Below are 12,544 nucleotides of genomic sequence, written 5' to 3'. Positions count from 1 at the left end.
ATCCATAATTTTTAATAAATTAGTCTTGGAAGATGAAATGAATACTTTGAAAGAAGTGTAAAAGATATAGAAGAGACAGTTTATGCAAAAATAAAAAATTAAAAAATGAAGTGATGCATTAATTGCTCTGACACGTAGTTAATGCTATCCTCTATATCCGTTTGAATCCTTAGAGGTTGAGTGTAAGGTGAATTTTTTTTTTTAAAAAATCTTTCTCGTAAGGACACACATATCATTACACAAAGATTTATTTTTTATCACATACTAAGATATTATGTATAAAAAATGAATTGACGAAAAAAAGAATATCTCTAATAAAGGAAAACAATACCTGTAATAAAGGAAAAAATTCCCTAGGAAAGGAAAACAATATTTCAATAACCTTCACAAAAAAAACACAAATTATAATTATTAAAATATTATATAATTCTATATAAATTTATGAATTAAAGAAAAAGTAAAAGTTGAGGCACTTACCATTACGATTCTGATATTTAATGAAAGAACCATTGTTACAAAATAGAGTTACAAAAAGTATGCAATAAATATGAATTACACAAAAACAAACTCATTAAATAAATTAAAATGTAGACATAAAATTGAAAAAAAAAACAAAAATATAACAACTTCAAAATGAACTATAAAATCAGTACGTACCTCAAAGATAATGTCAACATATGAAACTAACAATATTACATAAAGAGATTTAAAAATAGAATTGTACTAATACATCATAACATGTTCTACATAGAAATTAAAGAAAGCCTACAATACATGAAAATAGATCATTCAAGTTACAAAACGTTAGAGAAATAGTATGAAATTATAGTACTCCCTTTTCGATCTTGATATTTTTCCTTAATACCCTAAGCGGGATATCATCATCAGGTGTGTGAGCAGGTGAAGCAAAATCTCTTGTAACCCGTGGAGCAACAAATTCAGTAGCAGTACCTAACACACTATCACTGCCTAAATCAATAGTTTTAGATTGCAATTCAGCAGCTTCAGTGGAGAATTTATTAAATAAATCCTGCGATGATAGCAAAATATATTAGTAAGAGTAAATTATTCACTTTTTTAAGTTAATACTTTAAATGATAATTACCTGAGAAAGTGGTACAGAAGACTTATCCTGTTGGACATCTTTAATAGTACACAGTCGTTTCTTCTGAGAATGAAGTTCCTTCACAAAATGATAAGTAAATTAAATTAAGCAAAAACAGTATAAATAACCAATTTAAGGGTAAAATGTAAGTAAGAATACACTCAAATTAGGAAACATACCACATTTTCAACACGACCTTCACAAAACCTTTATATAGTACTATCATCAATACAAACTTTTTTGACACGAAATGATTGATCAAACCTAAGAGATTGATCTTTAACACAACCAACTTTAAACAACACAGCTTTGTCAATCAAAAGATCAAAGTCTTTTGGTAGTACACCAGAATCACCGTTCTAAATATTAAAAAAAAATATCAATTAATATAATAACCTTTTCTTATATGCATAAATAAACAAATGCATGGTTCGATAATTTACCTTATCATGACTTTCAAATAATTCGGCGCAAGATTTATTGATCAGCGTAGTGGCATCCCTGTCAAATAGAACGAAAGTCGTAGAATTCGTTTCATCAATCACTCGCAGCTTCAGCTTATACCTAAAATATAAAATACATAAAAGGTTTACAAATTATATCTATAATTTAACGAAAATAATTAATAGTTAATTATTAACAAATTATTAATTAAAATAAGTAAAAATAATTAATATAATAATATAATAAGTAATAAGTATTAAGAAATATGTAATATGTAATTAAAAATAAATTCATGCAAGTACAAACACTACCTCTGTTGGACTTTGATAACATGTTTGTTACATTTCTCACAAAAAAACATTTTGGAATCAGGGTAAACAGTTTTACCGCATAAGCAAGCTGTGTACCACCAATCGTCATCAGCCACAATATGTTTTATTGTAGCTAAGATAACAAAAGTGCTTTCCTGTAAAAAGAAAAAAAATGATCTTCAAATATTAATAATCGATTTCAATACACTGTTAAAAAACATTAGTAATACCTCTTTGCAATCTTTCAGGCCTTGAATAGTATTTCTATGAATGAAGGTGATGAATTCATCCTCAACATTATGTTTTCCAGAGTCACACAATTGACTGAGTCCCTGTGTAGGAGAATCCGTACTTTCAATCATCCTACAGATGTAAAAGTTGTAGTTAGAAAGGTTCATACATTTTAATTATCGAAAAATAATATATTAAACTAACCTTTTCTTGAGTTCGGTTGCATCTTTGGACTTATCATTATATATTATTTTCGTGCATTCCAAGCAATTTTGTATAAAAACCTTGTCTACATTAAAATTAAAATATAATGTAAATAAAATAATAAAATAAAAAATATAAATAAATTAGAAATTCAACACTTGACATACCCTGGAAAATTTTGACTTTAGCAAAATGCACACTGATGACAATATTTTCCAGCTCTCCAGATGACAGAAATGCATTGAGCTCATCAACATAGTTACCAAATAAAGTACACTCAATGCGGTAGCTGTTGTAAATTAAAATTACAATTGTAAGAACAAATATTTTGGATTAGTTATGGTACAAAATATTAGCTTACCCATCAGCTTCAATAGAAATTGCATTTAACTTAGTTGTTGACCCTGATCTATTCAGCTCTCTTTCAGTTCCCACACCAGTTAATATTCCAATAACATCTGTAAAAACATATTCATTTAAAAACATGTTCAAAGAAATCTGTTGAAGTAAAAGAATATTACTAACCGACTAAGTAGTCCGTATCAAATCCAGGCGCCTTTAACACAGAAATTGGTGTGTAATGAGGTTTTGGACATGAGACCAGATCATTACCAATAGAGCTTACTTTGGTTCCAAACTGAAAATTGATTTTGTATTGGTGACAGGTAGTGCGATAAGATCCTGAATTAGTAGACACACTAAAGAAATTGAAGGAATAAACTTTATCCTCAAAAATATCATTTTGAAATTTATAAATTAGAGTTCTTCTAACGGAAACATAAATTCTATCACCCTGAAAGATAGCAACAAACATTAAGCATGATTAATAAAAATGACATTAAACTGTAATAAAAAAAATATGAAAGAAAATGATAAAGTATTTTACATCTTTGTCTTGTATGACCATTTCCATGGAGAATGGAAACTTTGTTTTCTTGAAATCAGAAACAAACCACAAATGTATAACCCTTGCTATCAAGATCCAATTTTCACTTTGTGGATTAACATCTTTCACACAATTTGTATTTTGTCTTGACACAGACATTGTAAGGGTGACCTTTGAGTAAAAGGAAAATGTAGAATGCAATGGTCAATGTGAAACACAAAACATACCCATATATACTGAGGAGGTGGTAAGGAATTATTTTCAAAAATATCAAAAAAACAAATTTACAATTTCAATGAATGACAAAAACAAAGTTAAGCATGTCAGGTTTCATACAGAAGAGATTAAGCCTATAAAAAATCGAAACTGTAAAAAGGGCAAATATTTCAACTTCAAGGATTGCGATTAATGAAATTGTGGTTTGAATTTGAAAAGTAAGGTTGAAAGTACACAATTTTTTAAATTGCTAGCATGATCGGAAAACCCTACTTTGCAAAGAAATGGAATTTTAGGTACGTTTTCAAAGGAGATTTGAAAAAGAGGATTCTTGTTTAGCAAAAAAAACCCTTACTTTGAAATTTCTGAAATAATACACAGATAGACAAAAAGTGGAAACCCTAACAGAGAAATCTTACCAATTTCATATAACCATAGACTCTTGCTTTTGCATGCGGACGAAAGAAGGAAAAAGTCTTTCCTTGGTGCTTGATATACTGGGGAATCAATTTGAAACATGAAAATCAAGAAACAAACCTATAAAAGTAGCGGTGCCGTTGACAGATTACTGAAACCGTAAACAACTGAAAGAGGAGAAAAAGTGAGATAATGACTTAACATAATCAGGTAATAAAAACAAAAGAACCAAATCAGATCTCTACAAAATGATATTTGAAAAAATGAAAACTTTTTAATACTTACTTAGCAAAACAGGAAAATGAAGATACAAACCTCTGAAAGTAGCTGTGGGGTTGACAGATTCATGAAAAAGGAAAGGAAATCAAAGAAGAGAAAAGGTTGGATACAAAGAACACAGAACAACATTAATGACTTAAGCCAAGAAGGTAATAGAAACAAAAAAACCAATACAACGCACGCGGGTAAAGGTTTAAAATCAGATCTAAGTTTACTGAAAGTATGGTTTCATGCAGCTCGGTGAGAGTATTCTTGCTGTGTTTTGGAGGAACAAACCAATTCCCCTTGATGATAAAGATGACTTCAAGGAATGAAAATATTTGACTATTATTATGTACCCCTCATTTTTATGTGGGAACATGTTAGATTAAGGATTTAGGATGAAAATGGGAGGATGTTAGATTAAGGATTTAGGATGAACATGTCAGATCTTAAAAGTTTAGAAAAGTTTTGAACCAAATGGAATATGTTTGACTTGAATCTATCTATAATACAAACTTTCTTAACACTTTCTCTGAAAAAAGACAAAAGATGAAACCTTTATTCCCTTTCGGCCTCATTGTTAACCACAAACCTGTGATCCTAACTTGACTATTAAGAAAACAAACCCAAACAAAAATAAATTAACTTCACATGGAGCTGAAATAACAATCAAAGGAGTACAGGAAAACCACAATCATGTATTTAATGGTATTTGATATTTATAAATTTTAAATTCTAATGGTATTTGTTAAAATTTAAAAATTTGAAATAATCGGAAATTTCAAATTTTAAAATTTGACATTTGTAATAATAATAATAATCTTGGAATCCCAAATATTGTGTGGCAGAAGATATGAATAAAAAAAAGGTAATTAATGTTAATAATGTTGTTGAAATTTTTAAATTTTTAAATTTGAAAATCTGAAAAATTAAATATTTGAAGTTTATTAGTAATAATAATAATCTTGGAATTATAAGTGTGTAGAAGAAGTCAGAAAAAGAAGATACAAATAAAAAAGTAATTAATGATCTTTGGAATTGTAAAATTTGAAAATTTGAAAAATTAAATTTTTGAAGATTATTAATAATAATAATCTGGGAATTGAAAATAAGTGTGCAAAAGCAGAGAAGTCAGAAAAAGAAGATTTGAATCAGAAAGGTAATTAATGATCTTGGAATTGTAAAATTTGAAAATATGAATCTATAAATGTTTGGGAATTGGAAATAAGTGGGGCAGAAGCAGAGAAGTCAGAAAAAGAATATATGAATAAAAAGGTAATTAATAATCTGGGAATTGGAAATAACTGTGCAGAAGCAGAGAAGTCAGAAAAAGAGATATGAATCAGAGAGGTAATTAATGATCTTTGGAATTGTAAAATTTGAAAATATGAATAATTAAATATTTGAAGATTATCTGGGAATTGAAAATAAGTGGGAAGTCAGAAAAAAGAATATATGAATCAAAAAGGTAATTAATGATCTTGGAATTAAACAATTTGAAAATATCAAAAATTAAATATTTGCAGATTAATAATAATAATAATAATAATAATAATCTTGGAATTCGAAAAAAAGTGTGCGGCTGCAGCAAAATAAGTCAGAAAAAGAAGATATGATTCAGAAGAAGATATGAATCAAAAAGGTAATTAATGAACTTGGACTTTTAAATGTATTTATAGATTTGAAGATTATCTGGGAATTGAAAATAAGTGGGAAGTCAGAAAAAAGAATATATGAATCAAAAAGGTAATTAATGATCTTGGAATTAAACAATTTGAAAATATCAAAAATTAAATATTTGCAGATTAATAATAATAATAATAATAATAATCTTGGAATTCGAAAATAAGTGTGCGGCAGCAGCAAAATAAGTCAGAAAAAGAAGATATGATTCAGAAGAAGATATGAATCAAAAAGTTAATTAATGATCTTGGACTTTTAAATGTATTTATAGATTTGAATTTGAATTTCGAATTTGAATTTGAATTTTGAATAATAATATAATGCGAATAATCTTATGATTAAAGTTTGTCTGGAGTACATTAATGCGAATAAAAATTTAAAACAAAATTGATAACCAAAATAAAGTAAAGAATTAATTTTCTATACTCGACATTACAACAATTTGGAAATTACATCTATCTATAAATAAATTCTGAATACAATATTGAATTTTGAAGCACTAACAACACCATCATAGGAATTGGGGTTAGTCCACTTTCAAAGATCAATTTGTGGTCTTCACACAGTGCATGTATCTGACAAAATTTACTCCATCCACAACCAAATTTAACAGAAGCTTTTTTGGCCTTATGATAAAGATCCTAAAAGAAAATAAACACATGTATGAGATTTATGAAATAAACACAAAAAAACACCATTAAAGATTTTATCAGCAAAAAAAATAAACAATGAGAACCAAGGAAGGAAAAGATTTCACCTTGATGCTGAAAAAAAGATGGATATCAACGAAAATCCCATTCCACTTCCACTACCGGTTGCTGAAGAAATTGAAATGTAGATGGAAAAACTCCAGAAAAGATTAAATCAACAGCAAGGTGAAAAATGGAAAACAAAAATGAGGACAGACAAACAGAGGAAGGAAAAGATCTCACCTTGGTGCTTGAAAATCCATTCCACTTCCACTACCGGTTGCTGCAGAAATTGAAATGTAGATGAATATCATTTTGATGCTGTCAAAAGTAACAAAAAAACACAGAATCAACCATGTGAACAACAAAGAAACAAATAAACGGTCGAAACATGAATAGAACGAAAATTTGATAAGAAAAACAAAAAAATATTTAATTTTTATGCGGTGGAACAAAGAAATCGTAAATGAGATGAACAAAATCCACCTTGGTGCTTGAACATGGTTGATATGAACGAAAATCCCATTCGACTTCCACTACCGGTTGGTGCAGAAACTGAAATGTAGATGGAAAAACTCCAGAAAATATTAAATCAACAGCAAAGTGAAAAATGGAAAAAAAAAATGATGACAGAAAAATCGAGGAAGGAAAAGATCTCACCTTGGTGCTTGAAAATCCATTCCACTTCCACTACCGGTTGGTGCAGAAACTGAAATGTAGATGAATATCATTTTGATGCTGTCAAAAGTAACAAAAAAACACAGAATCAACCATGTGAACAACAAAGAAACAAATAAACGGTAGAAACATGAAAAGAACTAAACTTTGATAAGAAAAACCCAAAAAAAAGAAATAATAACCTGGAGAAATAGGAGAGAACCGCAGGAAACCCAGAGAAGATCGGTGCAGGAAACCCAAAGAAGAAGAAAAATCATCAGAAACATGAAAAAAACGAAACTTTGATAAGAAAAACCAAAAAATATTTCATTTTTATGCTATGGAACAAAGAAATCGTAAATGAGAAAACACAGAATCAACCATGTGAAAAACAAAGAGGCAAATAAACGGTAGAAACATGAAAAGAACTAAACTTTGATAAGAAAAACCCAAAAAGAAGAAATAATAACCTGGAGAAATAGGAGAGAACCGCAGGAAACCCAGAGAAGATCGGTGCAGGAAACCCAAAGAATAAAAAAAATATCAGAAACATGAAAAAAACGAAACTTTGATAAGAAAAACCAAAAAATATTTCATTTTTATGCTGTGGAACAAAGAAATCGTAAATGAGAAAACACAGAATCAACCATGTGAACAACAAAGAGGAAAATAAACGGTAGAAACATGAAAAGAACGAAACTTTGATAAGAAAAACCCAAAAAGAAGAAATAATAACCTGGAGAAATAGGAGAGAACCGCAGGAAACCCAGAGAAGATCGGTGCAGGAAACCCAAAGAATAAAAAAATTCATCAGAAACATGAAAAGAACGAAACTTTGATAAGAAAAACAAAATAAGTTTTCATATTTATGCGGTGGAACAAAGAAATCGTAAATGAGATGAACAGAATCCACATAACGGAAGAAATAGTCACCTGGAGAAGGAGAAGGCTGAAATGAAGAACCCAGAAATGAAGAACTATAAAGGAAACCCAGAGAAGAAGAAACCAAATGCAAGGGAAAACGAAGAGAGATCGGAGAAGTTGAGTAATAGGAGAGAGAAAGGCTGAAAGTGTATATAAAGAAAGATAGTATTTAAAGAAATGAGATTTTGTAAACGTGTAAGTCATATAGAGTGCCACTTGTCACTCCCAGAATGAGTTTCAGCTTGCTATTTTTAGTTAAAATTTGAATTTTTTTCTTTTTGAATTTTTTTTAAAACTTACCCTGGAAGTGCCTTCTATTTGTTATATTTATAGATGCCAACCTCCCTTGCCTGAGCTTGCCAGTTTGGCCAACAAGTCTGCTCGGGCATTCTGCTCCCTCGGGACATGCACTAATTCGAACGTGGGGAAAGTTTCCCTCAAGAGTGTAACGTACCTTAAGTATGAAGTCACCTGTGGATCGTTGACTTGGTATTCACCTGTGACCTGCCTGGTTACTAGCAACGAGTCACTTTTTACTAGCAAACATCAAGCGCTCAACTCTTTGGCCAACAACATCCCAGCTACCAGCGCTTCGTACTCAGCCCGGTTAATGTTGGCCTTAAAAGCGAATCTAAGGGCCTGCTCAATCAACAGTCCATTGGGTCCCTCCAAAATGATGTTAGCGCCGCTACCATGCTGGTTGGAGGATCCGTCTACAGAGAAGACCCACTGAAAATCTCCTCCGTCTACCTGGATGGCTTCTGAGGAGAGTTCTACTACAAAGTCAGCATATACCTTGCCCTTGATATGCCCCTTGGGTTCGTACTGTACGTCAAACTCAGATAGCTCAACTGTCCAATGCACCATCCGTCCTACTACATCAGGCTTCTGGAGGACCTTGCGCAATGGGAGATCAGTCATGACGATCACTATGAAGCTTTGGAAGTAGTGATGGAGTCAACAAGCCGTGAACACCACTGCCAAAGTCACCTTCTCAATGGCCTGATACCGTACCTCGGGCACCTACAGCACCTTGCTCACGAAGTATATGGACCTCTGAACCTGATCCTGCTCTTGAACAATGACCGAGTTGATCGCTCGATCTATAACTGCAAAATAGAGACGAATGAGAGTACATCGTAGCAAATTACAAAGGACAGGCGGGCTAGCTAGGTACTCCTTCCACTTGAGGAACGCCTCTTCACATTCGTGAGTCCATGTGAAGCGGTTGTTCTTCTTCAAACACTGGAAGTAAGGGTACCCCTTATCTCCTTCTGCTGATAAGAACCGGGACAGGGCGGCCATGCGTCCAGTCAACTGTTACACTTCCTTTACCGTGGCAGGGCTTCTCATTCCTATGTTTTCTGCGTACTTGTCTGGGTTCACTTCTATCCCCCGTTCAGTGAGCAGGAACCCAAGGAACTTCCCTACCTCTAAAATACACACTTTCCTGGGTTCAATTTCATATCATACTTAGTTATTGTAGCGAATAGCTCCTCCAAGTCGGCGACGTGCTGGTCCTTCTCTTCCGAGGTGATGACCATGTCGTCCACATATGCTTGCACATTTCGCCCAATCATGGGGGCGAGAATCCTATCCATCAATCTCTGATAGGTAGCATCGACATTCTTTAGCCCGAAGGGCATGACTTTGTAACAATAGCTGGAGAACTCCGTCATGAACGTGGTCTTGCTCTCATCGCAGGGGTGCATGCGGATCTGATTTACCCCGAGAACACATCTAGAAATCTCAGAAGTCGGCAACCCGAAGTGTTGTCCACCAATGAATCAATGTTGGGTAGCGGGTATGAATCCTTAGGACAGGCTTTATTCAAGTTTGTGAAGTCGACACACATTCTCCACTTTCCACTGGCCTTCTTTACCAACACGACATTTGGTAGCCATTCAGGGTACTGGATTTCACTTTTGTGGCCAGCCCTCAAAAACTTTTGGGTTTCTTCCTTGATGACCAAACGTCTCTCCTCATTGAACTTCCTTCTCTTTTGTATTACTGGCCTGACCTTCTTATCCATAGTGAGCCTATGGCACAAGAAGTCAGGGTCGATGTCAAGCATATCTGCGACAGTCCATGCAAAAGCGTTCACGTGCCTCGCTATCACTTCGACAATCTGATCTTGCATCTCCTGACCTAGTGATGAGCCAAGCCTGAACAACTTCCCTTTGATCTCTCTCTCCTTACCAACGGGCTCAGGTCGCCTCTCGCTGGTGATCTGTGTTTGGGTGGTTACATCAGGTCCTTGGGCTTGGGTGGTGACCGTGCATACTACCCTTCTCCTCTTCAGGCTGTTTTCATAACATTTCCTCACCACCTTCTGGTTAGACTTGGTGACGATTACCCCTCCCTCAAGGGAGGGCGACTTCATCTTCATGTGCCTTGTCAAGGCCACCGCACCTAACATGTTCAAGGAGGGTCTGCCCAAAAGCATATTATAAGTCGAAACCGCGTTAACAACTAAATACCTTATAGTAATTGTGCGAGATGAGGTGCCATCCTAGAAATTCGTCCTCAACTCCACATGCCCCCTTACCTTCACCTGATTTCCAGCAAAACCAAATAAGCAGCTGTCGTATGGTCTCAGCTGGTCAGGTGACAACTGCAATTTATTAAAAGTCACCCAAAACATCACGTCGGCCAAGCTCCCTTGGTCGATGAGAACCCTATGTACTCTTATTCCCACTGTGAGGACCGAGATCACTACTGGGTCGTCCTCATGTAGAACTACGTCTCCCAAATCAGCCCTTGTAAAGTAGAGGTCGGGCTCGGCCGGCTGATCAGGTTCTCGCGCCTCTACCTTCACCACTTCCCTCGCATACTTCTTACGTTTGGAAGCGCAACATTCCCTTCCTGAAAATCCTCCTGAGATAGTATTAATCTCGTCGTGCACAAGTATTTCATGCCCCTGGTTCGCTAGAGGAAGCTCCTCATTCGATCCTTCCTGGCTCCCTTCCAGGTATTCCTTCAAGAACCCATCTTTTATCAATCCTGCTAACTGGTAGCCTGGGGTTATACAGTGCTCCACATCATCCCCGAAGGCTTTGTGGAACTCACACCAGATCTCCTTTCGCGGTCCCAAGTTCCTATCAGATTTCGAGGGGAACCTTAGCTTGTCTGCCATTCTCAACATGGCCAACAGTTCCTTGTACGCCATTCTGAACTTTGGTCGGAAAGGCAAGTCATCTCTCGCCTTTGTTCTGGGTTGGCTCTTCCTTGGTGCGTAAGGTGTTCGCCATGTGTCTGACCTCTTCTCGGTCACAGCTTCATGCACTCTCATTGGTTAAGCTCAACTTCTTTCTTTGGGCTTGGCCTGCCCTGGGTATGTGCTACCGTGCTTCACTGTTACAACCTCTTCTGCGACGATGTGGGCGACATCCCGTCGTCGGATCTCCCCAAACGTTCTCGCTCGATTTCTTATCAGCGAGTCACTGAATGGTCCTGACATGATCCCTTGCCCAAAGGCATGGATCATCAGGACCTCATCTTGAGTCTGGAGCTTCACTACGAACTCCCCAAACTTGTTCAAAAAATCCTTCAAAGGTTCTCCTTGTCTTTGCTTCACACCGAAGAGGTCGAAAGGGACAGGCGGTTGACCTTGGTTGACGATGAATTGCTCCCTCAACAATCCAGAAAATTGATCGAAATAGGTGATGTGGTTGTCTGGGAGGCCAACAAACCACTGTAGCATCGTGCATGTAAACGTGCCCATAAACATCTTGCAATGCATAACGTCCGTTCCTCCTGAAATCATCACCTGAGCATTGAATGTTGTGAGATGGGCCTTAGGGTCTTTTGTACCTGTAAAAACAATCTTGGGCGTTATGAAACTAGCTGGTATGACAGCGTCCATAAACGCCTGTGAGAATAGCCATGGGACGAGCCCTTGTTTGAATAGTCGAGCCTCGCTCCCCTGTGGAGCGTTCGCCCAACTGTTGTAAATCCTTACGCAACTCCTCATTGGTTTTGCATAACTCCTCATTACTTGCTTGTGACGCATCTATCTCCGCCATGAGTGGGTCTTTCCTGAGCACCTTCTCGGCTCAAGTCTCCGCCATGAGCCTTTCCTGTTTAGCTCTAGATGTTGTTATCGCCTACTGAAGAGCCTTCACAGTCTCCATAAGTTGCTGCATTGTGGGATTGTCGCTTCCTTTAGATCCTACCGAACCTTGTCTTGTATTCCTCATTACTGTTGGAGATGGATGAAGCTCATCTCTACCTTGCATTGGTGTGTTTGATGTAGTCTTTAGCTAGTTTGCTTTGAAGGTTGCAATGTGTCTTAGATGATCCTGTATTTTAGGTTTGTGTGTATTCAAGGTTGCCTTTTGCTGCATGACCCATCCTAGATGCCAAATCAAGGTAGTAAGATCACGCACATGATGTGGTTAAATGGTTTCGGAAAAGCTTTTTAAAGTTTTCTTAAAAGGTTTGATTCAGTACAAAAATAAATCTGTTTCCTTGAGAAACAATAGGTTTATTTTTGCTCTGTTGAAAGGTTTTTCGA

At 35.3% G+C, this 12,544-nt stretch overlaps 2 protein-coding genes and 1 long non-coding RNA gene across 5 annotated transcripts; all 3 read right to left on the bottom strand.

The window, feature by feature from the left end:
* Nucleotides 1-723: 723 nt before the first annotated feature.
* On the bottom strand, nt 724-3,340 carry LOC150023231 (replication protein A 70 kDa DNA-binding subunit B-like). Its single transcript, XM_090297770.1, has 12 exons — nt 3,182-3,340; nt 2,908-3,088; nt 2,657-2,753; nt 2,463-2,584; nt 2,296-2,380; nt 2,091-2,223; nt 1,861-2,015; nt 1,549-1,669; nt 1,342-1,464; nt 1,106-1,183; nt 866-1,030; nt 724-765 (listed from the first exon to the last, which is right to left on the bottom strand). Exons 1-12 carry the CDS (start codon nt 3,338-3,340, stop codon nt 724-726), a joined length of 1,461 nt encoding a protein of 486 aa, XP_090153896.1.
* A 2,805-nt stretch (nt 3,341-6,145) lies between these two features.
* Nucleotides 6,146-8,341, bottom strand: LOC137825112 (uncharacterized). 3 transcript variants are annotated; one of them, XR_011083290.2, is made up of 5 exons: nt 7,308-8,341; nt 7,108-7,185; nt 6,934-7,002; nt 6,516-6,768; nt 6,146-6,399 (listed from the first exon to the last, which is right to left on the bottom strand). It is a non-coding gene; the product is annotated as an uncharacterized LOC137825112 (long non-coding RNA). The 3 variants fall into 3 exon arrangements; XR_016517582.1 differs by lacking the exon at nt 7,108-7,185 and having other exon boundaries at nt 7,308-7,532; nt 7,575-8,340; XR_011083289.2 differs by lacking the exon at nt 7,108-7,185 and having other exon boundaries at nt 7,308-8,336.
* A 2,199-nt stretch (nt 8,342-10,540) lies between these two features.
* Nucleotides 10,541-11,320, bottom strand: LOC137806435 (uncharacterized). Its single transcript, XM_068606560.2, has one exon. The coding sequence runs from the start codon at nt 11,318-11,320 to the stop codon at nt 10,541-10,543; it is 780 nt and encodes a 259-aa protein (XP_068462661.2).
* Nucleotides 11,321-12,544: the final 1,224 nt, after the last annotated feature.

The sequence above is a fragment of the Phaseolus vulgaris genome, chromosome 11 (assembly GCF_051622355.1).
Source record: "Phaseolus vulgaris cultivar YP4 chromosome 11, ASM5162235v1, whole genome shotgun sequence".
NCBI lineage: Eukaryota > Viridiplantae > Streptophyta > Magnoliopsida > Fabales > Fabaceae > Phaseolus > Phaseolus vulgaris.
Note: the sequence above shows the minus strand (reverse complement) of the source record. Positions and strands in the feature narration are given on the sequence as shown.